Below are 27776 nucleotides of genomic sequence, written 5' to 3'. Positions count from 1 at the left end.
GTTCGGCGCATGCGCGGAGCGGCCCCCACCGAGGGAGAGGGGGCAGGTTTTGGCGCCGCGCTCCGCTCTCGCCGGAAGCCCCCGCGCGCGCGGGAAGTCTCGCGAGAGGCGGCGCGCGGGCGGGCGGGCGGTGCAGCTCCCCTCAGGTCGCCTCAGCCGCTCCCGCCGCGCCCGGGCCGCGCCGCCCTCCCTCCTTCCCTCCTTCCTTCCTTCCTCCCCCTCACCGCCGACGCCGACATGTCCCGCTACCTGCGGCCCCCCAACACCTCGCTCTTCGTGCGGAACGTGGCCGACGACACCCGGTGAGTGGGGGCGGAGCGGGGGCTCGCGCAGGCTTTGGCGGGCTCGCTAGGCCGCGCGCGCAGGGGTCCCCCCGCGGCGAGCCCGGCCCGCTCTCTCTCTCCCCCCGCATTCCTGTCTCCCTCCCTCCTCTCTCCCTGCCGTCCATTTCGCTGCGCTCCTTGCGGTGCTGCCCGTTCCCCGCCTTCTCCACGAGGATCCCGTTTTCCCAAACAGCGCCTTCCAGAACAAAGCTGGGCCGCGAGAAAGTGGAGACTCCCGCACCCGCCGCTGAGCGGGAGATTCCAGGCGGGATGTTGCCCCGCTGAAGCTGGGAATGCTCTTCTTGAAAAAGCAGCGTTGTAGTTAGATTGTGAGAAAACAGCGCGTTTATGCCCCAAAATGCCTGGCGTGGCCGGTTCCGTTAGTGCGGGAACCGCAGCCGGTTCAGGTGGAATGTTCCTGCGTTACATGCTCAGGACGGAGCGGGGGAAGCGGCGCTTGTTCTCCGTTATAACCGCGTTGTAGCGAGACCCCGTGAGGACTAAGAACGTGCAGTGAGAGAACTCCTCACAGGGAATTAAAATAATCTCGAAGTGCGCATCACACGGGTTCTTATTTAGGTGTTTTCAGTAAGCTGCTATTTTCTCCATTCCTCTTTTGCAGTTTATCGTGTTTCTTTAGTGTTGTCAGTTGTGGGACATTTATAGAGCATTTTGGTGCGGAGTGCCCGTGTCAGAGCACTCGTGTGTTGTTGATTTTTTGTAGAATTTTTATAGAAGTCCCTTGCGAGATATAATTCTACAAAATGCAGCTTTTCCAACTCTCTGCCTGGACGACTTGTATCAAAGTTGCTCAGCAAATAACAGCAGCGTGGGCACGGTGGAATGGAATGAATTAGGAACCTTGTGATCAAAAGTGTAAATAGCTTCAAAATAATTTTTTTTTTTTTTTGCATGAATTTTCTCTTTCCAGTCGTTTAATTTACTGTAAGAACAGATGAGGAGGACGATTACTTCCAAATTCTTTAAAATTATGTGGATCCTGTTGAGGCTTCACCATAAGCTTGTGATTAGGTAGCTCAGTGTTCCTGGAGATGGTTTCATTGTGAGGTCTCAGTGCTGGTTGTTGTGGTTCCCTTCTGCCAGCTCTGACTGTGTGGAGATTTGTTTCGCAACTGATGAGAAAGAGAAGTGTAAAAATACTAAAAAAACAGTAGTAACTCACTATACCCTCTAAATATGGTATTATATTAGTCTTTCTCATACAGGTTTTTGTCCTCATATGTCACAAAAATACATGTAAAGAAGCTGATGTGATTAAGAAACCTCTGTTGAGGACAGAGTGGTTGTTCCAGGGATAGTTGCACTTGGACGGTTTTGTCCCAGATCTCTAAAGCCAATTCCTTGGAAAAACTGTCCTGAGGGCATGAGTAGTTGCTCACTCGAGATCTGTTCTGTTTGATGTGGTTGTAAGTATTGATTATTCTATGCAAATGAGTTTGGGTGACTGGTTCATTCTTGTAATGTTTGTTTGGATCTTATAATTGATGTTTGGGTGTTGCAAAATGACTGTTGAGCTGTGAGGTACTTGAATAATAATAATAATAATTCTTAACAGTCCTTTTTTCCCCCGCTTTCTGCCCACCTTTGCTGGTACCTCCTGCTTTGAATTAACTGATGTGCATCACTCCTCAGTTGATACTTCTTTGAGTTATGCTGAAGGCTGTTTCCAACTGCCAGGGTATATCCTGAGCATCCCAAGTCCGGAGTGATTCAGAGAATCCCAGTGTTCCCCCAACGCTGAATTGCTCAAACAATGTTTTGCTACTTTCCTCCTCTCCCAGCTGCTTCCAAAAACCAGAGTTGGTCTTACTGATTGTAGGTTTTTATTTTTATTTTTTTTAAATTTGGTGGATGTTTCGTAACACTTTAAACAGTGAAAAAAACCATATAAGCTGTTTGTGATGTTCCAGGTCTGAAGATTTGCGCCGTGAGTTTGGTCGTTATGGGCCTATAGTTGATGTTTACGTTCCACTTGACTTCTACACTCGCCGTCCCAGAGGATTTGCTTATGTTCAATATCCTTTCTTCAGATGGCTCATTAGTGAGGGGTGTTGAAGTTTGAAATTCAAGTTTGTGTAAGAGGTAACCAATCTAAATGAAAAAGCAGTTTACTTTTGTGTTGTATCTAATAAGTGTCTTACTTATGTCGTGGTGTTTCGTTATTTTTGAAGATTAACTTCTCTCAATTGTTCTTTGCCTTTTTTGCAAAACTTAAATCAAGTCCAGTAATATAAAAGCTTGCTTATGTCACTGAAATTAATATTATATGATTTAAATGCAAATTTATCACTGACTCAAAATTGTCTGCCACGTTTTAATTATCACTGGTGTGTAAGTAAAGTTGTGCTTAGCAAAATGTGGCTGGTATTCCAATATAATATATTGTTAATTTAACAAATGGAAACTGGAATCACTTGATCAAAATCAGATTGTATAAAAACTTAGGTGAACTTCTCTCTTTAATATTGTCCCCTAATTTGCTGTCCTCTGTTGTTGCCTCAGAATGTAAAGCTGTACAGTAATGGCGACCCCAAAGAGAAAGCATGAAAGAACCTTTAGAGTAGAGTTCAACAATTAAGGCAAGTAGACAAGCCAAAGACCTCTTAAGGATCAGGCTTGAAGAGAAGGGAGAGTTTGGGAAAAGAAAAAATAAAGAAAAGCTGGAAGAAGGACAAGCCATAATGGGAGACAAAGCTTCGCTTTATCTACAAAAGGGGGAAAAGGTTGTTTTTCAAAGTAAAAGATAAAGCCATCTGTCATTTTTGGCCAAGCATCTCATGACAAGTCCTTCTGACAAGCACTTAAAGAGTTAAAGGTCAAGATGAAGTTGAATGGTGGCCAAGATTAAAGGAGTCATACCTGATGTATCCTACAGAATAACAGTTTTTCTTCTGTCTGTCATGTAAGCAGTGATTTGATGAATTATTCTGGTTTAGTCCATTGACAAAACCTGTAATATTTCTCTTGTGAGTGCTCCTGTAACTGTGGTCTGAATGAAATGGGGTTTATCGAGGGAGATGCTACAGCAGGGCAGTTGATCTTCTGCAGAGCTGATGCTGCTGAGAACTGAGTTGCCTCGAGGAGAAGGGAACTCGTTGTTTTGGGTCCCGTAGCTGGAGCAGGTGCACGAATTGCAGCATGAGAATGAGTGTGTGACCCTGCACGTTGGCCCTGACACAGTGCAGGGCTGGCAGGGTCTGCTCTTACCTCAGCCTGGGCAAGGTCTGTACACACAGCAATTTAAAACCACTTTGGTAAAGCTTTATCCCAGTTCTAACGTTGATATTTACTGTTGGTACGTCCAACGTAATTTAGGAATAGGGTTTAATTTTAATAAACTCAGTGCAGTGGAGAGAACTAAATGACCATTAATAAGTGTATTTGGAAAAGGATACCTTTATTTTCTTTGCATAAGTACAAGTGGGAGAAGAGAAAAGTTAGAGTATCACATAGCAACTGCTTGCTGATGGATGAGTTCTGGTCATATTATGAGAGTTTAATTTTATTACAGGAGTTCTCAGCTGGTGGTTAATTAAAAAAAATAATTCACTAGTGCCTAGTGTAGCATGACAAAAGAACTTGAAAAAAAGCCGCCTGTAAAATTAGAAAATAACTGACTTTTATTTTTGTTTTAAATACCAAATGTGTAAACTGCTCAAATTCCCAAGTACCTTAACACTCCCCACATTCGAAGATGTCCGTGATGCAGAGGATGCTCTCCATAATTTGGATCGAAAGTGGATTTGTGGAAGGCAAATAGAAATCCAGTTTGCACAGGGGGACCGGAAGAGTAAGTGCCTTGTGTGTGTTTCATCACACTGTGATTTTACCCTTCATTTTAGCACCAGACAGCATTCCATGTGTTACTGGTTGTTCTGATATGTTCTGACTTGTATATAAATAGCATGTGGATGTTTTGCTTTTTATCCAGTAACTATTAATGACTCGTTTTAGTTATAAACAGATAACTAAGTGCAACAGTCACTTGCCACAGTCATTCTTAGGACCATTCTGTGCAGTTCTCTGTTATTCCCAGGATTCAGGTAACGTGTTCATTTCCATTTGGTTTCAGGATAAAAGTAAATTTCAAGGTATCTCAGTTCAACAGGGAACAGAATCCTGCTTTTCTGAACAGAAACTGAGGTCTTCTAAATCTGTTTTTTCTGTACATAGTCTTAATTTGCAGGGAGGTACAGGTATTATATAAAACCAAAACATGCTCTTGGTAAACCTGGCACAAACCTGCTGATCTAAACCAGGGCTGTAATACTTGTGTGCTGCTTGGGAATAAAAGTACCTTAAAGATCTTTAGTTACAGCTCTCAGAGAAACAACCTGACTGTCCAGTTTTCCCTCAAATACACACAATTAACTTTTATTGAAGTCAATGGAAATTTTACACTCTAAAGGACAAGTTTCTGTCCTGTGTATAAACACTGGGATTTCTAATAAGCTTCTGAACAACATTAACTAAATCTCCCTTAGTGTTTTAAGCAGCAGCACTTAAGCATAATAATTAAAGGCATTTAGTACAGTGGTTGTTACAGTGTGGGATGTTTAAAATACTTAGAGCATGGTCTTTGGGTTTGAATGAGAGTGGGATTTGATACAAAGAAAAGAGAGCTGTGCTGTTTAGAGGAAATACAATGGAACACTAATAAGTTCATTCATTCTTAATTACTTTAATAACTAAGCTACAGATTGAATGTGCATTGTTTTACTGGGGGGTCCTTTTGGAATCAAACTTCTCTTTGTGTGGCATCCACTGATGCTCCATATTAGCTGGCTTTTAATCATTAAAGAAAGCTGTGGATCAGGTGTGATGCCTGGTGCTGTGTAATCAGGAAAATGAGTGTTTAATTAATTCCCTGTTAGCTTTCACTCATTGGGTAAATTCAGGAATGTTAGAATGTCTCGGTCATGGGTTTGACCTGACATACCAGTTTCCAGCTGGCCTGAAATCACCTCTGCCAGTTCTGTGTTCTGGTTTTATGGAGCATTAGTCCTTCCTTACTGTTTTTGAGGGGTTTTTTGTTTGGTTTTTTTCCTAGATTTATAATGCCCACGAGGCTGCATTAATTTTTGTCCAGTGGTTAAAGCAGCAGAAAGTGGCCTCTCGTGTCCTTTCCTAAACATCTCTGATAGAATCACGAACGAGCGTTTGCTAAACACCAGATATATGGATTAGTCACTAAGGGGGAAAGTAGGGCATCTTTTTCAACTTATGTATTGCTATTTTTTACAGCACCAAATCAAATGAAAGCCAAGGAAGGGAGAAACCTGTACAGTTCCTCTCGTTACGATGACTATGACAGATACAGGCGATCCCGGAGTCGCAGTTACGAGAGGAGACGGTCGAGGAGTCGTTCCTTTGATTACAGCTATAGAAGATCCTATAGTCCCAGAAAGTAAGTGTGTAGTGTGTGTTTGGCCTCAGCTGCACAGCAGCCTGCTGGAGGAGAAACACCACATTGACTGTTTAATCGTTATAAAATTGTGAATAATCCTTTTCTGTCGTGGGAGTAACCTGTGGGAGTTGCATATCTTGCATGCTGCATCAGATCAGAGACAGTGAATGAAATGGCTCTGTGCTTCACTGGAGAATAATTTAAAAATGCACAGCTTGAAAATTAATTTATGAAGCATTTGTGTGTCTGCATAGGTATTTGTCACCGTTTACTTTTTCTGATGTACCTTTTTAGCAGTAGACCTACGGGAAGACCTCGTCGTAGCAGAAGCCATTCGGACAATGATAGGTAAAACACTTTTTACACCCTTTGAATTGAAAGCTAGATCACTGTATTCCTTTAACTATAGGTTTAAAAAAAAAAAAAAAAGTTTCTCCTGCAAAAACGGTAAAACAATTTTTGATGTACTAGATGTGTAAGAATAGTGTTTTTACATTCAAATCTCCTCTCTCCCCTTTATTCTGATAGGTTCAAACACCGCAATCGATCTTTTTCAAGATCTAAGTCCAATTCAAGATCACGATCCAAGTCACAGCCCAAGAAAGAAATGAAGGCTAAATCACGGTCTAGGTCTGCATCTCACACCAAATCTAGAGGCACCTCTAAAACAGATTCTAAAACACACTATAAGTCCAGCTCAAGATATGAGAAGGAGTCGAGAAAAAAAGAACCAGCTAGATCCAAATCACAGTCAAGATCACATTCTAGATCTAGGTCAAAATCCAGATCGAGGTCTTGGACTAGTCCCAAGTCCAGTGGCCACTAACAGTGTTTCCATGTTGGTTTAGGCATGTAAGATTCATTTACACACAGTTCAGTTTACTTAAATTATCAGGAATATGATGTTGCAACAGTGCTAAAAAATATTTTCTTTGTCAGTTTTCCCTGTAGCCCACAATGGTTAAAATTAAAACAGTGTTGAGAAGCCACAGAGAGAGAGAGAGACAGAGAGAGAGGGAGAGAGAATGTCCACTTGGTTACATGTCATGGGCAGCTACTGATTTGGTTGTGGTGTCTCTATGTATATTTTTGTAAAGATTTGCATTTTTAATGCTTAGATATTGGTGATGAGTCGATCGATCGTAACTTGCAACATTGTCCTTTTACAAATGTCACACCCATAGAGAAATTGGTACCAGTTTGTGCTGAGCAGTTAAACCAGCTGTTTAACTGGTTCTTTTGACGCTAAACTTTGTGAGAGAACAGAAAACTGGACAGCTGTAGTGCAACACTGGCTGCTGGGCAATCAGCCTGGCAGTTTGGTCCCGTGGCTCCGGGGCAGGTTTCGGTGTTCTCCGTGCCCACCACCAGCACCAGTAGGGTGGTAATTGGAGCCCTTTGGAGAGATATTTTGGAGATTTCTCTTTAACCCTGGAGAGATGGTACTGACACTGCATGTACAACACGGGGAGAGAGTTGGGCTGTGCAGTGTCGTGACGGGTCGGGACAGAGGCTTCACTGCCTTTGGCCCGGCTGCTACTAAAGGTGTGAGAGGGGGGAGAAAAACCCACCTGGAAATGGAAAATCAAATTCAGATTTCAGCAGAGCAACTGAATATTAGGTTGTATGTACATTTTATGCAGTTTTTGTATCTATTCTAAATTTTAGTGAGCAGTTAACCATAAAATTGCTTAGTTTTCCTGCTGTTAGATACAAGTAGATTGTTTCGAGTTGTGTGTGTACAGTATATAAGAACTAAACTTTTATGCCAATGACTCCTGTGGTTAGTTGGTGTATTCATAGGTATCAAACCGTAGCCATCTCTCTTCCTGGGTAACCAGGCTTGCTTTTACACAGCAAAAAGCAGTTGGTCAAGCAAGTCTGAATCACTCCTTCCTCAGAATTGATAGTGGTTTGGTTACAAGATTTTGGTTTACTTCAGAACAAACGTTTGGAGTTGGATATGAACAAGAGCTGCATCTCTAGCTATGTAGTTTATCACTAATACAGTATCTTTAGAAAAATGAATGTGAAAAATAACAAACCCAGTGTGTAATCTCACCAGTATTTCTCTAGAAGGCAAGATCCTTTGTTATGGAAATGGCTTTTGGTGTTGGTTGTTTTTTATTTCTATTTACTTTCAAAAGCCAGCATCAAACATTTAGTGTTCCTCGCTGTCTGATGTCGTAGCATATAAAGACATTGATTTCCAAAAGTTCCTTTTTAGAGAAATGTTTTAGGGTTTGGCTTTAGTGTTTCAGCAGGGCCTTTAAAGAAGTGCAGATGGCTTTGGAGTGTTGGAACGTGCTTTAGGGGTTTGATCGTAGAATCTTTGTACGTTTGGTAGTGTTTCTAACTTTTTCTTTACTGTTTGCAGTTAATGTTCATGTTCTGCTATGCAATCATTTATATGCACGTTCCTTTAATTTTGTAGACTTTCCTGGATGTATAGTTTAAAAAAACAGCAAAAAGTCTATTTAAAACTGTAGCAGTAGCGTGCAGCTCTAGCAGAGGAAAGTTGTGGGATTAAACTTTGTATTTCCTTTCTTATAGAGGCTTCTAAAAAGGTATTTTTATATGTTCTTTTTAACAAATATTGTGTACTACCTTTAAAACATCGATGTTTTGATCAAAATAACTACAGACCCAGCTTATTTTCTGCTTGCTGTAAATTTAGCAAACATGCTGTAATAAAAAAATGAAGGAAATACTGATCCACTGGAATTATTGTAGCTTTAGAATTTGACTCCAAAGCATGGTTAGGAATAGAGCTATGCACCCCTTATGGAGTAAAATCCTTCCTATGGTATTTCAGTAAAGGCAGGAATTTATCATTTAATATCTGAATAAATGTCTTTTCACAGTTTTAAAGGGGTACGAGACAAAATGAGAATGATAAGCATAAGTTTTAGTCTAATATATTGAATTTTATTTACCATTAACTTTCATTATTGCTGGATGAACTTGTCCTATGGTTATAATTCAGATTTTATTAGCCGGGTTATGAACTACATAAAAGCTACAACTGAAGGTGCTAATAGAATCAAATTTATAGTGTCACCTTATCAATTTAGAGGTGCCATATCAAAACTGGCACCAGCAGTGGTTCTGTGGGAGGTGACAAAGCTTTGCTGGTGACATTCAGAGATGGAGCTGCCTCCTGGCACTGGAGGAGGTTCTACCACTCAAAGAAAAAAACTTAATTAGTTTGTTACACTCTTACACTGTGTAAGCTGAGCTGTGAATTATCCTGCAGCTTTCTGCTTCTACCAGCAGAACCCCCCACCCTTTTCAGCTTCATCTGTGTGGTCTTCATGACTAAATCCTGCTTAAAAGGGGTCTTCATGACTGTGGTGGGGAAAGCAGGGTTTGTTTCTGTCAGGGGCCTGCAAGGTCGTTCATGCTCTACCTTAGTCCAGCTGGGATTAGAGCTGGATCAGTGGGAGGAGGGCGGAGAACATCTCCGAGCCCAGGCTGAGTGATTTGAGACTGCAGAATAACAGTAACTATTCCTTTACTATTGTGTCAGCATGTCCTTATATTGTGTGCCTCAACATTTATGTATAGCACAGTTTAATTTTTTTTTTTTTTTTGTTTTGAAAATCCAGTTCATTGCAAGTATAATGTAGTGTCTGCCAGTTCTGATGGTTCTTTCTTTCTCTCCCAGAGGTAGGACTAAACTTTGACTTGACTTGTGTATATGAACAAGCCAGAAAAGCCGAACACAAACCCACGATGTTTCAAGAGTGCATGAATAAAGATGTTGTCCTAGTTCTTGCTCCCATGGAAAAATTGTGAAGAAGCTGTTCTGTGGGCCTTTCAGTTGGGGACGAGTTAGCAGGATGTGGCCAAAAGGGCAGGGAATGTTTATGCATTCATGCAAGTCAAGCCACAGCCCATCTAGATAACATCTCCCTTCCTTGATGCAGGTATCCTAGTCCTGCCCTAAAAAAAGCAGGAGCCTGTCTTGTGCAAGCTTCCTGCAGGTTATGCACAGCTGGAATGCAAGAACATTGCAGGCTACAAAAGATCATGTCTAGGCATCTTTCTTTTGGAGTCTCAAGAACGGTGGGAATTGCGTTTTTTTTTCCTGTGGTAAACTAGATTTTTGTCATTCCTGCGAAATTTGTAGAATTGAAGTAGTGTGTAAAAAAAAAAATAATATTCTGCTGAAATAATGGCTGTGCTCTAAAGTATCTGCAGCAAATCGATGGGTGGCAGCAGTCATAGAAGGCTCTATTGGAACTTCTTTTTCACCTAAAGTCCATGCACCCAACTGGTAATTAAAACTCTTCAATTTAGTGGTTAAGTAGCTGGGTGTTTAATTAGGGACTCTGATAGACTGGTCTCTGAAAGCTCAATGTTATCCTTTCTATGTCTTTTCAAGATGTTTAATGTACAGTATCATGGTTTTATTGGAAGTGGAATTTTTCCGTTTCAATGTTATTTTGAGCTCTCTGCTCGGGCAGAGCTTTTTTCCTGCCTGTCCAGTCTGGGGGCACAGCCCGGAGCGCGCTCGGAGCAGGGCAGTGGAGCTGCTGCTGGCTTTGCCAGGGATGGTGCAGACCAACATTCTGAAATACAAAGGGATAAATTGACACATTTTTAGGACATAATCACCCATTGAGAATTGCTGGTTTTCTCCATTTATCTTGTAACTTGCTTAAAAAGTCTGTAGTCCATTGCTATAATATTTGTCTAAAGATGCTCTTGCTGATGAGACTATTGTAGGAAGGGAAGACTCTGTACCCTGTAGTGTGTTTGATCAAAGATGCTGATGTTTTATTCATCCACATCCTTTCTTCTTGAGTTTTGTGTTCCATCTGTGCAAATAACCCTGTGAATTGGGAATAAAATGTACAAGTTTTGACTATAACTTGAGAGCACCTTCTGACTTAATTAATTAGTCTGTGGGAGATGGAGCCCCAGTGTCGCCAGGTTCTGGTTCTGTGAGGAATGTTAATTAGTGTTAATTTTCAAGCCCTATGTTCCCAAACCTCTGGAAGGGCATAAAGGAAAAGGCTGCAGTTAAACCTTCTCTGTGAAGGGAGCTGCCAAAATGATGTCATCCCACTTTCCCATTTCCATCTGAAAACAAATAGATGCTTTTAGGGGGTAAAAAAAAAAAGTTTATTTAAATTTTTTTGTTTCCAATTTGTACAAACACCATCGGTAATTGACAATTTGAAATGAAGAACAGATAATTAACTGGGATACAGCTCAGACTCTGGTGATGGTCCAGGTCACAACACAGGTTTAGAGACTGCCAATTCCATCTGATTGGGAGCAATAATTTGTAAACATTCAGCTGCCACTGTGTTTGGAATGTACAGAAAGACACCTCAGAACATTTCACAATCTGCAAAAGTCCCTTTCAAATTAAAGCACTTTTTTTTTGGTAATTCCTGTATTTTGAAAGAACCCTGGATGATCCTGTTCTCACAGTTCAGCTGTTCCTGCTGCAGGATCAGCTGGAATGTGACAGCACAGGAGCTGTTGCTGAAGGATTTGAGCAAATACTGGGAGAAATTGATGTCTTGCAGAGCATCGATGCATTTCCAAAACACAAAATGGTTACAATTCTTCGGTTTATCAAGCACCCAAACCCAGGCATTTGCATTTCTTACCGAACGCTTGATTTGGAACACATCAGTGTTTTTTCATCACTGAACACACACCTCTCCTCCACATTCTCAACAGGAGGAGCTGAAACTTCATCAGCTCCATTTTTTTTTAAGTTTTTTTTTATTTTATTTAAAAAATCTAAATAAGCCTCTTTTGCACTGATTTAACCTTAAAAAATGAGCTCACAACGAAGTACAACGTGCATATTCACTGCATGTGAAGTGCAAGGGCACAGCCACAAATGTCTTTTTTTTTTTTTTTTTTAAACAAAATAACATTTTTTTTTAAACTAGGCCACGTACTCAACATGGTCATCTTACATTCAGCAGTTTTGTACTAAAAATACTTCTGTGCAGGAAAGCCCAGCATAAATTTACATATGCTACAATGTTTTACATGTATTTACATGGCTCTGTCTTCCCTGTGAAAACACTGAATACCTGCCCCAAACTACTGTTAATTATTAGAAGGGAACCAATTCAAGACCAGTCTAAGGAACTACCTCACCTTTTATCATTATAAAAACTGATAGAAAAATGTGGTTTAGAACTCCTCAGTGCAGTGGGCATCCAAGGGATTTTTGGGGAGTTTTTTGGCAGTCACCTGGCAATGCAAAGTCTTTAGTTGGCACTCTGACTCGTGGAGATTCCCGGGAAGCACTGCTGGAGCTGGAGAGAGGCATTACGGATCTGCCTGGACTTCTTCCATCCCTTCAGGACGTTCTAGATTAGAGTCACGGGCTTGAAATGCTCATCCCCCACTCCAGGAGTGCCACCAAAGCTCCCAGGTACAGGTAAGAGAATCGTCTGTGCTTCACCTTGTGCCCAGGGGGAGGTTTCTGCTCAGCAAATCCACAGAATGTTTGTTTAGCACAATTTTACACCAGTCTGAAAAGCAGCAAATAACCTGACTAAAGCTTTCAGTGCAGTTTTTTTTTTCCAGTTCATGCTGCATTAAGTTAGGTAAGAGCTGGTTTTCTAACGATTCAAATCACAATTTTCCAATTCTGGGAGACAGTCCCATTTACTCTTACAATAAATACAATAAACGGTGACTGTTCAGGATTTGATTTGATTGATTTTAGAGAAAAATACCTATTTCACAGTGACGTGAACACAGCACTGAACTTTTGAGGTAAAACATGAGGGGAATGTAAACTTCCACCCCTCTTCCAAGTGACTAACTACATGCAGCAAGAACACCTGGCTCCACACACCTGTGCAGCTGGAGTTAGGAATAACAATGCTCAGATTTGAAACCCTGTCAATTTAAATCACTTCTGAAAAATAAGGAAAAGTTACATCTCAAGCCTGGACTTTTAGTAATGTTTTCAGCTGAAATGTCATAATTTCTTTGTCAGAAGGTTTAAAAGAAACAGGTACCCAGTGGCTCGGAGGCTTAGGAAGAACACTTGGGGAGGGTGGCTCGCTGAACTTGGCTCCAGCATAGTTCTGGTTGCTCTGGGGGGTGAACAACAGGTTGTGATTGTTGGGATTGCTGGGGAAGGGAACGTTGCTCTTGCCCCCTTTCTGCATGGCCTGCCATGCACCAGGGGATGAGCTGCCTCCACGTCCTCTTTCCTTCTTCATGTAGGTCTTCATCTGCGAGTTCTGCTCTTTGTTCTTCTGCCTGTTTTTAAGTTGTTGATGGTTCTTGGTGGTATTTCTAGACTGGGGAACTGGAATGTTGTATCTTTCTCCACCACCCATCTTCAACTTAAATGTCACCTGTAAAAACAGGAAGAAAAGTCGGGTGAGTTCTCATCACTCATTTTTTTTAAGCAGAAGATATTTCAGAGGATGTTTAGATTCTAAGCAAGGGGACACAAATCAGTCTAACCAAAACTTGTATCAATTCTGAGTAGTGGTTTTTACTTCTTTACTGGATACCACTTGAGTAATAAAAGGTGTTACTATTGAGTGCTGGAGAGATTTAAACCAAGCTTGTTACACCTAAAGATAGGGCAAAGTTTGCACCGATACAGCCACTCCCTCCAGGCTTCCTGCTAAGTGCAAGAATTACTCTGATAAACCCAAAGTGAACTGAAAACCACCTCCAAACAGACTGTAATTGAACTGCCAGACACCATCACATGGTGCTTGGCACCTTTCTGCTGACATTCCTGCAGTAATTTCCCCTCTCTCACCCCCATTTACCTCTCAGTTGTCTTCTCAGATTCCACACCCTCCAACTCTTGCCCCCTTTCTTGCTTCCAAGCCTGAAAGAACAGGTGCTGCCTTGTGCTGGACTCCTTCCTTTGGCTGGGAATAGAAGTTTTCATGGGCTGATGTGCTGTCTTCAGCCAGGGAGCCGAGCCCAACATCGGATTCTCGGCACAGAAGCTCCAAGGGAGAAGTCCCGCTGCAGAAAAGAGAAGGACATTTGACGTCAGAGTAAGGAAACAATTGTTTCGATTTGGGAGGGGGAAGCAGCAAATTCACAGTTAGCTGTGTCTCTTGCTAAAAATGACAACATGCTGCAAACAACCTCCCATCCAAAAACACAAGGCAGTATTTGTCTTACTCTCCTTATACAAACTTCAGCATCATACTTTGCATTTCACCAGTAACAGCCTTTTTATTATGCTCTCTCACTCTCTGTGTCTTAAAAAGCATTTCATGAGGCAATGAAGAACCTCATATTTTTTTTTTTTAATATGGAAAAAGCAACATACTTTGGGATTAACTTTAGGGAAAGCTCAACGGATCACTTGAGCACAAAGAAACCCCTCCCTGTAAACTGCCCCTGGAGAACGCACCCACCTAACTGGGACCAGTATAGGAACTGCCCCCAAATGTCCCAACACTTCCCGTGACACCCCCTGTACTCCCCAAGCATCATAGAGCTCAATTTCTCATCTGTCAGCTATTTTTTTTCACCTTGTTAGCCAAGTAATTCCTTATTAACTCTTACACTAACTTCCTGTTTAGCCCATGGCTTGTACTTTCCTGTAATCTCTAAGATTTTAATCTCGAGTCACTCCAATCTGTTCACCTCCTGTAAATCTCCGAACTCATCAGCCCCCAGCCCATCCCTCCGTCAACTCTAGAGGAGCCGCCCATCTCCATTTCTTTCGCCTTGTTTGGACTCAAACCAAGGGAATATAACCAGTCTCAGCCCAGCTGCTGCTGCTCCCACGAACCGGCGCTTCTTCGCCTCGGAACTTTCTCCTCTCCCCGAGCCCCGCGGGGAGCCGGGACCCCCCGTCTCCACCGCCCCACAACGGAGCACAACATGGCGGCGGCCGCGCCCGGCCCTTCCCGCACCGCTCCGCCCTTACCGACTTCAGTCCGCTCCGTTCGCCCGCAAGCAGAGACAACACACACGGGTCACTCGGAACCGACCCCTTGCTGCTCCGCCGTCAATCTCCAACCCCCCCACCCTCAAAGCTCCCTCCACCCTGCGCTGCCCCTCTCGCTCCTTCACAAAATGGCGGCCGCGTCCTGCGCGGTTTAACACCTTCACCCTCCTCCCCCCTCACTGCTCCCCGCGCCTTCAGCCAATCGGAGCGCGCCGCTCTCTCGCTCCGCCAATGGGCGCCAAGCTCCGTCTGTTGCTAGGCGGGGCCGGGGCAGAGCGGCCGCGGCGCGCGGGCGGGCGGGGCCGCCATTTGAATCCCCTCACGAAGGGCAGCGTGGGTCCGGCTGTGGGGCTTTGTCCCGCCCGGCTCGACCCGTCCGCCGGGTACCGCCCGGGGGTCCCCGGGCTCCCCTCCACAGCCCCCGGGTTCCACTCCACAGCCCCGGGACACACTGCCAGCAACCCCCTCCGCTCAGCCCCGCTCGGGAATTAGCACAACAAAAGGTTGTGGGACGCCCGCGCCAGCTGCCGCTTGGGGCTTCAATGATGTAAAATAATTCACGCACACACACACAAAAAAAAAGGAAAAACGCACAAAAACACACACACATCCCGCGGCTGTGCGAGGGGATTCAGCGAACAAAGAGTAAAATCCGGCCCCTCAGAGATCCCGCAGCGCTCTGGTGTCAGAGGGTTCACTGAGCCAATTCCACACACCTGCGCTTAGTTAAACTATTTAATGTTTAAATTTAAAGTATTAAAAATAGCGTAGAGGGATTTTTTTATTTCGTGTCAAAATACAGGGAAAAGCTTCCGCGGGTTTAAACTGCTGCTGTGGGAAAGCAAAGCCCCTGGCAGCAGCTGCAGTTCATGTTTATATTCACATCCTCTTACTTAACCTCAAAGTATAATTTTACACCAAAACCCACAAGATTTGGCCTTTACAATTATAGGGTGAATGAATATTAAATATATGTTAAAAATTTGCAGGTTTAAGAGTGCTCCCTGCCCACTGCTGAGGGGCCAGTTGAGCACTGTACACCACATTAAGGGCCAAAAAAAAGGAATTTCCAAAGAAAATGGAAAAGAACTAACTCAGTTCCAACACCACCAGATCAAAGCAGTACTTAAAACCAACACATGAACATTCAGATTTTTTTATTTTGAGGTACAGACAGACCCCTTGGGTTCCTTGAGTTACCCTGCATTTTTAGCTACAGAATGGAAAAAACTACTCTTTCCTCTTTTATCCCCAAAACATCTAAACCAAAAGTGTTTCCTTACTGACCAGCACCTGGTGTTACGGGGCTGTGACCCACTCCAGGGTCTTCAGGCACTACCAGGATAATGTAAAGAAGTTTGTATTTGTTATGCAGTTATTAAAAAACCCCATCAGATGTTTAAATACATGAGATGTGTTGACATACCCAAGCACCGACCTTTGTTCATATTCTTTATCGTATGTTTGCACAAACCAAGCTGAAATTACTTTGTTTTCCTCCCTTTGCTTTGGATTTTTTGGCATAATGTTATGGCTGAGATCCTTGTAGCAGCTTTCATTTTAGATAGAAGACAACAATATCTGTTGTAACCAAACCCTTAAGCCTTGAAATTCCACTGATTATCTCAAGCAACTCTCCTATAATGCACATCAGCAGATTTTTTGCTTTGGTTCTATCTTTAGTTTATTTCTGCTGAAACAATCTCATCTCAGTTTTCAAGTCAGGACATGTCACTGGGATTAAGAAACAGTATTTTACAGGCTGCAAACGTGCTCCCTTGTCCGGGGAGCAGAACATCCGTGTGCTTTTCAATCCAGATCAAGGATGACACAAGGTCTGGCAGTTTTTCCTCACTATCTTTGAGAATTCAAAAAACATCTCGTCTTTCAGAGCTGGTTTCGGGGTCGGGCTGACACATTTAGCCTGACAGGAGCAGGAAATGTCAAGGATAAACCAGTGCTGTACTTGTGCAGGGACTGTTCTGCTGAAACACACTGGGAACCCGGTGACTGCAGCAAGTTGTGTTGTTCAGAGTTCAAAAATACACAAAGGGGTATTTTTTAAATCAAAAGGACGGGCAGTCCAGAATATCCCAAACACCACAATGCCCAAATTGCAAAGTTACCCATTTTTTACACTTCAGCTGTTGAAGCCTTGGGCTGGTTTTCAGTCTTGCAATGGAAGAAAAGGAGATATTCCCAGAGCCATGGTAACCTTGGCAGGGACAGAAGCTCTCAAATCCCTGCCGTGTCCTGAAGACACAGCACAGACTGAATCCAGGGTTCAGTCCCCCTTATCATCAAAATCTGAGATTCCTTCAAGAGAAGCTACTTCGCTCCTTCAAACAACTATTTTTAACCCCTCTATTTTTTCCAAAGGCCTCAACATAAGACTTCTTGCTCCAAAGCTTGTGGCACTACATTCCCCTCAGGTACTCACAGGTAGTCTGAGGTATTTTAGCTGCCTCCAGGACCGTGTTGTGCCCACCCTTCATACCCACACAGCCCTCCAGCTGCCACAGACCAAGCTCCAGAGCCAGGGCAGTGCTTCCAAACCCGACTGTGCTGTGCCACGTGGGGACACGCACTCAGTGACCTCAGCTCCACTACATCCTCTCACAACACGTACGTGGTTTTTCTATTGTGCAAGTGTCTGCCCTGTCAGGATTATTCTGCTTCCTCATGTAATCCAAGGCTTGCTGCAACGAATACAGACTTTCTTCATGTTCCCAGGGAGCCAGTTTCTGCATTACCCAAATCCTCCTCATCTCCCCACCATATTTTTGCTGCTGCAGCGACAACAATTCAAGGTTTCCCCTGGACACTGCTATTTTTCACTCAGCATCTCTGTTCCCTCTCACAGCAAATGTTAATCCAGCCCAGGGAAGCAGCTCCATCTGTGCTGGCACTGCCACAACCAGCACTTTGAACCGAAGTTCCAGTGAAGACAAAGTCCCTGGAGCTTCATTAGCCCCAAACTGAGCCGCTTCCAGCTGTGGCTGGGATGGGTCTCACCACGCTGGAGCATCTACACATTCATGTGTTTATGGAATGCCAAAACTCCCGCTGGAGGGTTTCACTGGAATTACCCGTGGTGGATCCTGCAGGAAGTCAGCAGCACGGATGAATCATTTGTTGAGTTAACAGTGAACCGTTGCCCCAGTGCTGTTTTACAGTGACAAGTTTCCGGTACTAAGTGACTTTTAGTAAGCCCAAGATGTTTACTTTTTGCAGCTCTCAGAGCCCCCATGACACACTTGAAACTAGACTGACATTTCCATCTGAGTCAAACATTAAGCAGGGTATCAATCTATCCTCGAGTGAGAAATGTGTTGAGTTTGTATTTTCTTGAAAATCTGCACTAGAGTATTGAGTATACAGTCATGTTTAGAATATCCTTTGTTCTGTCTGGCAGAGGACTCCTTTTCCTCTGTCAAATAAAGCTCAGGAAATCCACAGCAACGATCTACAGGAACTGGGTGGATATTTGAATCTCTGCAGAGTAAATAGAGAAGAGGAACAAGAACCCCAACAATTTAATAAAATTACATACTTTAATTGTTTAAAGCTCCTCATAAGAACATTAAATAAAACAAAAGCAGGAGACTTAATGATATTTTCTATGTAAGCTGTACATATGAGTTAAGTCAGTGTCCACCAGTACCTGAGGTACATCAGCTCCACAACATGACTTCTGAACTCCATAAATAAAAGCACCTCCAGGCACAACTCCCAAGTCACACCCTGTGTGTTTTCTGTCTCAACAGCTCCCCATTCAAACTCCACCAGCCCTGAGTCACAGAACCCTGCAGGACCCTTCAACCCATTCAAATCAATACGCCTGGTTCACATCCTATCAGCAGGGAAAACATTGCCACCCTCAACCTCCTCCCTGCAGGGCAGCACAGGAGTTTCTGCGGCAGGAACAGCTCTCCTGGGCCACAGGAAGACCCCTTGGACAGGCCCTGTTTGCTCTCAGGAGCTGTGCTAGACAAGAGAATAAGTCTGGGGTTATTTTTTCTGAACATTTCCTCTAAGAGTGCAATATAAAGTCACTCACCTGGCTCTGAGTCACACCTTATCAAGGTGAGCAGTGCCTCCACTCCCTGCCCTGTCTGGGCCACCCAGTTTTCAAATTCAGCTTCAGCAAACACAACAGTCAGAGAAATACAAGCAAGTCCTCCCACAAGGCACAGACACCCTTCCTGCCAGGGCTGGTGTCTGAGTGTCCCATCACATGAGCTGTGTCCCAACACAGCCCCGGGGTGTTCCCTCTGCTCTGCAGACAGAGACACCACCACTGAGCAACACCAAGCTCACAGTCCCTTTTCCCCAGTGCCTGCACAGCATTTCCTTGACCCTTTCCCCCAACACCCTGCAGGACCAGAGCTGGCAGCTCGCCAGACACAGCCCCAGCCCCTCCTGCACCCCAGTAAGATGGGCACCCAACAGCCAGACACCTCTGCAGCCAGGGCTGCTACCTGTGCGAGGGCCACAAGGAAAGCATCCCTTCCCAGGGCTGTCTGCCCACTTGCCAGTTCTGCTCAGCCCTGGGAGGATCCAGTTCAGCTCCTGGCACCAAGGCCAGGAGTGCAAAGTGCTGCCAAGACTGCCCCAAAGAGCTCAGCAAACCCCTGCACCACTGTCTGTGTGACAGCTCAGTCACACCTGAATATACTTCTGGCTTAAATGCCATAAAATCAGGTACACTGAATTCAGGTAACGTCACCCAGCTGAGCCAGAGGGTCAGCAATCTGGCAGGACAATTTTTGCCATAAATGAGACTCAAAATACAAACTTTTAACTATGCTGCCACAATAATGTTTCTTTCCTGTAACACAGACTCCTGTGTCACAACAGTTCTGCCTGCAGACAGAGGAAACTTGGGTCCATATTTCACAGAATCCTGCTGGATGTGAAGGTGTGTCAGAGCAGGGAACAGTCTGAGGCTGAGAGCTGCTTTTTGTACTCAGGAATAGTATAAAGCATCTTCCTGTTTCTCACCTATTCTTTACAGTCTCGTAGCTGTTCCTGCAAAGGAAAATTTGTCAGTTCGTGGGAACTGAAATGGAAGCCCTTATTTTTTGAGACCGAGCTGATAACCCACCTCTTCTGCTCCGCTTACACAACAGTACGAGAGGCCTTTCACTGTTATTGTGGTTTCCACACACGAGATCCAGAGAGGGGCTTCCAAACCCGCCCAGCTCTGAGCAGCATCTAAAGGGTCAGGCAGGTCCCTGCAGTGTCCAAGCGCCCTGGTGAGCTGGGAATCCCCTTTTCCCGGCCAGGGGCCGAGGGGAAGCGCTGGGTTCCCAATTCTGCCTCTTTTCTCAAGCCTTCACAAGCCGATGCCCCGCGAGTGCTGCAGGTTTCCCTGGAGAGGGCAGCCGAGCATCGCTGACCGCCCGAGCTCCGGCTGCCGGGAACCCCCCTGGGCCACAAATAACGGCAGAGGGGAAAGAGGCAAAGCAGGATTCGGAGAGCACGAGGTGTAACTGCTGTTCAAAACCATCCCAGAATGGGGGAACTGGGATCCAAGCAGGAGGGAAGGCTGAGCTCCCACTTGGAGGAGGCGGGTTGCTGGTGCTGGGATGGGGCTGTGGGATGGCTCTGTAGGGTGGCAGAGCAGGGTAAGGTGCATCCAGGGGCCAAGGATCACGTCTTTGCTTCACACCCAGCACTGTGTGCACTCCCCACTGCAGCTTGGATGGTCTGTACACAACCATATGTGGCCAGTTCCTCTGGGATTTGGGGCAAACTTGCCTCTACCCACCAACACAGCGACACTGTCCCCCAGCAGCTGTCCCTGCTTTCCAGCAGCACCAGCACAACCTGCCCACACCCAGCTCCAGGCAGCTGCTGCCCAGCCAAGGGGGGGGAAGTGGTTATGGGAGGAAGGATGGCTAAGAGGAGGTAGAGCAGTGACTGCAGGCTCAGCAGCCCCTGGGTCTGTCCTCACCACAGGATTGTACCACTGAAGACCTTCCCTTCCTCTTGCAAGAGAGAAAATCACCTCATTCCTCTGGCATTAGCTGAGCGAGTGCACAAAGCAGGGCCTTCCCCACTTTGGGGGGCACAGAGGGGTGAGGTTTGTGCTGCTAATGGGGCTGAAAGACAGTAGATTTCTGAGCTTGCCCTTAAACCTGCCCTGAAACAGCCAGGTATATGCAGACTTTTCCATGTCTGCCTCCTAGGCCTTTTCCTCTCCCTCCTCTCCCACTTCTCCAGAGAAATCAGAAGAGCCCCTTGACTGTCCCTTGCCTCAAACGCTGCAGGTACATGGAAGAATCAGATGGAGTGAGAGAATTATTTCAGCAAGCCAGGAGCGCTCGAGCGGTTGTGAGATGTGGCAGTAGCAGGCAGAAGAACACAACACCCAAGAGGGGAAGTGGGGAAGGAAAGAAAACCCGACACACATTCACAGAAAGAGCAAGAAAGCGGAGGGAGGACTCGCACTGATGGTTTTCCAGCCCGGGGGAATAAACCAGAGTGGTAGAAGAAAGCCAGCTGAAAGCAGAAGTGCGTGAGAGGAGAGGGAAGCAGCCGCCGCTCGCAGCTGCACGGGCTGCCCTGGGAGCCAGAGGGATGGGAAGCCCCCGAGCAGCCGCGGGGAGGTGAGTGGCTTGCCTTTGCTGCCCCACAGCATCCGGCAGGGTCCTTTTTCTCACACGGGGCGGGCTGGGGAGGCTCCGCTGCACAGGGAGGTTCCTGGTGCTGCTCGGGATGAACTGCGGCGTGTGGCAAAGGGGGGGAAATTGGGGTTTAGGACGAATTCTTTCTTAAGGAGAGGATGAAAGGTAAGTGCTTAATAGCAGGCTGTGGGGTAAGTCTTTACAGCTGATTTTTGGAAATATTAACGCTGGATCAGTTCATCAGGAACTATGGGGATGGGACAATGGGGAATGGCTTCACACTGACAGGATTAGACAGGATTTTGGGAAGAAATCCTTCCCTGGGAGGGTGGGGAGGCCCTGGCACAGGTTGCCCAGAGAAGCTGTGGCTGCCCCATCCCTGGAAGTGTCCAAGGCCAGGTTGGACAAGGCTTGGAGCAACCTGGGCTAGTGGAAGGTGTCCCTGCCCATGGCAGGGGGTGGGACTGGATGAGCTTCAAGGTCCCTTCCAACCCAAACCATTCCATGATTCTGTGTGTCACAGGTATTTCCAAAAGTCTCACAGGGAGGAGTGTGATGCTGAGCTCAGTGTTTACTCTGACTCTGTGCATGGTGGTTTTGGTGGAGTGAGGGCAGCTCCATTTTGCCCTGTTTTGTGCCCAAACTGGCCCTCACAGCTGCTCTGCACCCACCCCATCCTGGGCTTCAAACACTGTCCCCCCCCAGGCAGTCACACGTGGGCAGAGCTGGACTCTGGAAAGAAATGAAGCAAATAATCTTCAGTGTGACATTTGTGCCAGACAGGTCCTACAGCAGAGAGGGAATTCCACTCCCCAGTATTTGATGTGGTCAGAGGGACAGGCTGGGATGAACAGCTATTTCCAAAATAATGGAAAAACTTCTGCGACTAGAACAAGAACTCACAGATAAACCAAAATATTTGTAAAGCAGAAGGTATTTTGCTTTTTCAACAAGTGAAATATCCAAGCATTAATGACAATTTTTGCATAGATCATATCAGGTGATCATTTAAGACATTTTATTTTATCATAACGATACATCTCAGAAATTCTGAACATGAAATATTCAAGACTTTCAGAGTGCTGCAGGCACAATGCACGGGCTGATTGCAGCAGGAAAACTTAATTTTACATTATCTAAGCAACTGGTATGTAACTTATTAATCACCAGGATGCTGTGATGGCTCTGTAAATGCAGGAGTGGAAGCAGGAATCGTGCTGCTGCGTGAGAAGTGTTGCAAATCTGACAGCTGGAATCAATCCCAGCAATGCACTGAGAAGGAAAAGGACTTTTCCATTTGTAAATTTAATTTCCCCCAAAGCCAGTGGAGTTATTAGGCTGGAGTGAGTGGGCTCACAGCAGATCTAATGGAGGGGGAGGTTTCTGTGCTGCTCTGGGCAGAGTTTAAAGTCACTGGGGCTGTATCAGGAATATGTTGCATTCCCAAATGTCATTCCTGGATTCTGTTCCTAATAACTGGGCTCCTCATTTATTCAGGGTGTTGTTTCCTGGGGCTCTGCTGTTGGTGCTGGCACTGTCTGGGGGGTTTCTCCGTTGCAAGGGTGCTTTGTTTTGGCAAAATATCCCCCCCTGGGAGATCCTGCTGGCAGGAGACACTGTGCCAGACAGAGTTATTCCTGTGCAGAAGCCCAGGGAATCCACACTTGGCTCCTTCCAGGGCACCAGTCCCTCTGTGCCACAGCTCCTGGAGTGAAAGGAGGGTGAGAAGCCACTTTGCTCTTTATTGCTGAGCTGAGTTGTCAGCTGGGACTCCCTGGGCTCCTTGGGCTGGTTGTGGGGCTGGAATTGCCAGGGAGGTGAAGATGCTGCTCCTGGAAAGGGGTTTTCCACCCTGGATGTGGGATTTGCCCTGTGGAGGATGCTGCAGATCAGCTCTCCCCCAGATACGGGCTGGAGTGTTTCCCAGGAGCTGAGCTGTGCAGGAGGCAGGGGGCATGAAAAAACAAATCCAGGAGCTCATCTGGTGAGAGGGAAATGTCCCCTGGGCATGAAAAAGCAGCTTTATGTCCAAAAAAAAAAGCAAACAAAAAAGGGGGACAGGCAGTGCAGGAGTTTTTTACCATTATAACCAAATTCTCTCCCCAAGCAATGTAATGTCAGGGATGGCATTTTGCTGCCTTCAGTCTCTTGCCCAGCATTCAGCAGTTTCCAAGCTTCTAAGCAAGTTAGTTGGATATTGCACAACTTCAGATTAGAGGATTTATGATGGCCCTGGGAATGCTGGCTGCAGGTAAGGGATGCCAGGATGATGCTGGAGTCTGCTTAATTAAAGGATGTCTTGGTCTGGATGCTGGAGTTTGGCTGGGGAGGTTTGGGTACTCGAGGCAGTTGTTACCCTGGTGGTCCCTGGTGAGCCCTGTGATATGAAAAGTCCATCTGTCTGCTAAAATCCACCTCTCTCTGGAGGGAGGGATGTTGTCAGGTTTAATAACAGCAGTTGGTAATTCCCTCTGCCCGTGTCGTGTTCCTGTGAAGAGCTGCAGGAAACGAGAGCCCTGAGATGTGAGTGCAACATCCCCAGTCCTGTTACCCCATGCCAGGGTCTGATGTAAGAGGAGAGAGACTTGCTGCAAGGCTGAGCCCACATGTCAGCCAAGGTCCAGGACTGCTCCAGCCTGACATGCCAAGAAATCCAGTTCAGGATAGACCTGCTCTGCCTGTAACACGCACCAAACGTCCTGGAGCCGCCAATATTCCAGCCCCACAGGCAGCAGGAGTGAAGTGTGGGGCTCAGGCTCTCCTCCAAGACCTCCTGGGCAGCATGTCAAGTACTGAGAAGCTCGAGGGTATTTTGCAGCTGCTGCAAACAACAGAACCGGGGATGAGCGTCAGGGAAATCAGTGGGGAAGGAAGTCACGGGGTCAGGTATAAAACACGTGTCAGATGTTGTAGATGGAGGTTTGTTGGTCAGTGCTGGCTGTTGTCACCTCTACAAACAGCTGCTGCTATTGCTGGATTTCCCAAAACAGGCAGAGAAACCACAGGTGGTGGATTACAGGTGGCTGGAGCCCCCAGCCCAGCAGCCCAGCCCCTGCCCTGCTCCCCAGGGAGCTGTGGCTGTCACAGTCCTGGCTGTGCCTCACGTGTTTGGCACATTTCCCCTTTCAAAAAAGAGCTGAGGGGAAGGAGAGATAGTGACTTGTTTGTTCTGGGGAAAAGGTAATGCTGTCAGGTCAATGCTCTCCTCCAGCAGTGGGAACTCATGGTCCCGTTGCCTGGATAAAGGATCCTGGACACTCAAAGCCAGGGAGATGCTTTCTAGAATGGGCTCCTGTTCTGTGGGATTTTCCAGCAGATGCTTGGCACTTGGAACATAGCATCTTGCTGTAAATCAGGCAGGTTTAGTGTATCCCAGAGCTGCCTCTTCACCTGCTCTCTGTAGCCTTTGTTCCCTGTAACCTGGGGCAGCACAACTGAGCCCTCAGTGGAAGTGCACTTGGTTTAAACACCAGTGTAACCCACAGCAAGGATGGGAGAAGACAACTGAAGGACAAGCCCCTCAGTGTGACGAAGATGAAAGGGGTTAAATGCATTGAGCTGCAGAAGTGGAGAGAAAAACCCAACTCTGCTGCCACAGGGTGCCCTGAGCAGTGAGTCCTGGAGGACTGGTAAGAACTGGCCCAGGATCTGTGCAATTCCCAGTGTTGCTGCTTCCCTCTTGTGGTGAGGAACCGGCCCGGGAATGGACGTGGTGCAGACGTGGTACCCGTGGGCTGTGACAGATGGGGCTCAGCTACATCACCAGACAAAGCCTGGATCTCTGCTGGGAAAGGGTTGAAGTTGGCTCCAGCATTTGGGCTGTGGACCTGAAAATAGGTCCCCATGGGCTATTTTCCTTTTGCTTGCTTCCCTCTAAAGGGGGGGAATGTGTCTGGGTTGAATTTATTGCCTGTTGTGTAAGTCCTCTTCCCCTCTACCTTTTTCAGAGCATCTGAGGAAGAGCAGAAGGAAGCAGAAAGGCTCTCTGTGAGCTCCTAGATCCAGTTATCAACCATGGATATCTGTAAGAAACCTGAAAACGCCTCCAAGTGCAGTGGGAGCACCATGGAGTGCTTCATGGTGCTCAGCACACAGGCACAGAAGATAAGCATTGCCACCCTGTGCTGCCTCTTTGGGACACTGTGTGTTTTCGAGAACTCCTTGGTGCTCTACTTGATCTTCTCTTCCCCCAGGACCAGGAAAAAGCCTTCCTACATCTTCATCAGCAGCCTGGCCCTCGCTGACATCCTGGCCAGCATCATCTTTGTCTGCAGCTTCGTGAACTTCCACGTGTTCAACGGAACTGGTTTTTCCAAGGAGGCGTTCCTGCTGCAGCTGGGAGGGGTGAACACCTCCTTCTCCGCCTCCCTCAGCAGCCTGCTGCTCACAGCCCTGGACCGCTACGTCTCCATCAGCCGGCCCTCCGAGTACAAGCTCCTGATGACGAGGAGAAGAGCCTGGATAGCCCTGGGAGTGCTCTGGGCCACCTGCGCCGCCGTGGCTTCCCTGCCCCTCCTGGGCTGGAACTGCTGCACGCTGGACTCCTCCTGCTCCGAGCTGTTCCCCTTCGTGGACGACAACTACCTGTCGGGCTGGGTGTGCCTCACCCTGCTCCTGCTGGGCTGCATCGTCTACGCCTACGCCCACGTGCTGTGGAGGGCCCGCCAGCACGTGGCCTACATGGAGCAGCACCAGGCACAGGCCGGGAAGCAGAACACCCGCATGAGGATGGACGTGAGGCTGGCCAAGACCCTGGTCATGGTGCTGGCTGTCCTCGTGCTCTGCTGGTCCCCCGTCCTCGGGCTCATGATCTACAGCATCTTCTCCAGGCTGAGCGACCGCCTGCGCAAGGTGTTCGCCTTCTGCAGCACCCTCTGCCTGCTCAACTCCATGGTGAACCCCATCATTTACGCCCTGCGGAGCAAGGAGCTGAATTCCTCCCTGAGGAGGGTGTTTTCTCACTTCAGGAGGCAGCTGAAGGCCCCTGAGGAGAGCCCGGAGGTTGAGAGCACCCACAGGTCCTCCGTGGTAGAGACCATCTGCGAGGACGCGCACGTGACGTAGGGAGGCATCCGTGGGAGACCCGTGAACTCAGGCTGGCAGAAACAGTCTGGATCACTTTCCCGTTTCTTTTCTCTTCTGGTGGAGGACCTGGGAGATGAGGATCAGCTGCCTGCCATGGAGACAGCTCCTGCTGATATTGTCCTTCAGTGCTGGGACATGAAGCGCATGGACTTTGCCCTCAGGCACATGGTGGGATTGCTGGGGTGTCCTGTGCAGGAGCTGGACTTGATGATCCTTGTTGATCCCTTCCAACCCAGAATATTCTGTGATTCTGTGATTCTACCACCTCCTGCCGGGGGAGGTTCAGGTTGGACATCAGGAGGAATTTCTTCACTGGAAGGGTTAAACAGTGGAAGGGGCTGCCCATCCCTGGACGTGGCACTCAGTGCTCTGGGCTGGGTGACAAGGTGGGGATTGGTCAAAGATTGGACTCGGTGATCTTGGAAGTCTTTTCCCATCTAAATAATTCCGTGATTCTATAACTTACACAGGCAGCCAGTCCCCAGGTTGCAGAGTTACCAGTGCCAGCCACGACACAGTGGATAAAACCACATCCCAGAACAGCAGATCCTAATATTTTATGACAATTCCCCCTGCCTGTCCACCAATAACCCCCAATGTGTTTTTATCACATTCAGTGGTGTCTTCCTTACACTCCTTAACACAGAGGTAACATCAAGTAAAACCCTCCACAGACCTTCAAGTCCTCCAGAAATCCCCAGGGATCACATAATCTCCCTAAATCACTTCACTGGGTACAGGCAGAGCTGTGCCAGCACCATCAGCAGAGTGCTGAGAGCACATGAGGCAGAGGTGCATCTATTTATACCAGACTCTGGGGGTTGTGTATGTGCAGCACAGTGACAAAAAAAGTCCTCATGTCCTGGCAAAGGTGAACAACAGAGACAACACAAAGTCATGATGAGCTCCCACTGGCAGGGAATGCCTGGCTGGATCCCACAGGAGCAGGATGGCAGCATCTTGGCTCTTCCTAGGAAAGGTGCAGATGGTTCCTCTGGACTTGCAGACAGTCTTGGCCAATTGTGTCTCACAGCATTTGGGACCATGTTGGTTTTAGCATCCAATCATGAAAAACTGGAATGTTCTCACTGTGGTTTATGGACTCAGCCATAGCTGGGGCAGACAGGACCCTGCAGGTACCACGTTTCCTCCAGCAAATTCCAGGAGAGCTGACCTAACCACGCAGTGTTTGGTGGATGTTACATGATTAAACATTACAGCCACTTCTCATGTTTTATTTCTGTTTCTTCCCTGGTGCATAAACACCTCCAGTTGACAAGGCTGTTCACTCAGACTTAACACAGGCAGGTTTAGCTATTTAGAATAAACGAGAGAAGTGCTCCGTGACACTGGCAAAACCTGGGGAACGTGGGAAGTTACAG

General features: G+C 46.5%; 3 protein-coding genes across 7 annotated transcripts; 2 read left to right on the top strand and 1 right to left on the bottom strand.

Annotated features, from left to right (window-relative positions):
* Window positions 1-88: 88 nt before the first annotated feature.
* Window positions 89-10627, top strand: SRSF10 (serine and arginine rich splicing factor 10). 5 transcript variants are annotated; one of them, XM_064635104.1, is made up of 7 exons: window positions 91-302; window positions 2255-2361; window positions 4033-4134; window positions 5589-5751; window positions 6046-6099; window positions 6280-6381; window positions 9419-10627. In XM_064635104.1, exons 1-7 carry the CDS (start codon window positions 238-240, stop codon window positions 9435-9437), a joined length of 612 nt encoding a protein of 203 aa, XP_064491174.1. In that variant the 5' UTR covers window positions 91-237; the 3' UTR covers window positions 9438-10627. The 5 variants fall into 5 exon arrangements, with proteins under 5 accessions (XP_064491173.1, XP_064491174.1, XP_064491176.1 ...); XM_064635103.1 differs by lacking the exon at window positions 9419-10627 and having other exon boundaries at window positions 89-302; window positions 6049-6099; window positions 6280-8465; XM_064635106.1 differs by lacking the exon at window positions 6280-6381 and having other exon boundaries at window positions 6049-6099.
* Window positions 10628-10857: 230 nt separating this feature from the next.
* Window positions 10858-14801, bottom strand: PNRC2 (proline rich nuclear receptor coactivator 2). The gene is made up of 3 exons (XM_064635122.1): window positions 14657-14801; window positions 13533-13737; window positions 10858-13103 (listed from the first exon to the last, which is right to left on the bottom strand). Exon 3 carries the CDS (start codon window positions 13083-13085, stop codon window positions 12681-12683), a length of 405 nt encoding a protein of 134 aa, XP_064491192.1. The 5' UTR covers window positions 13086-13103; window positions 13533-13737; window positions 14657-14801; the 3' UTR covers window positions 10858-12680.
* A 33-nt stretch (window positions 14802-14834) lies between these two features.
* CNR2 (cannabinoid receptor 2) lies at window positions 14835-27624 on the top strand. The gene is made up of 2 exons (XM_064635100.1): window positions 14835-21291; window positions 25257-27624. The coding sequence occupies exon 2, from the start codon at window positions 25324-25326 to the stop codon at window positions 26371-26373; it is 1050 nt and encodes a 349-aa protein (XP_064491170.1). The 5' UTR covers window positions 14835-21291; window positions 25257-25323; the 3' UTR covers window positions 26374-27624.
* The last annotated feature ends 152 nt before the right edge of the window (window positions 27625-27776 follow it).

This window comes from Pseudopipra pipra, chromosome 24 (assembly GCF_036250125.1).
Source record: "Pseudopipra pipra isolate bDixPip1 chromosome 24, bDixPip1.hap1, whole genome shotgun sequence".
NCBI classification, from domain to species: Eukaryota; Metazoa; Chordata; class Aves; order Passeriformes; family Pipridae; genus Pseudopipra; species Pseudopipra pipra.
The sequence above is the reverse complement of the archived record's forward strand: the minus strand, read 5'-3'. Positions and strand labels throughout refer to the sequence as shown.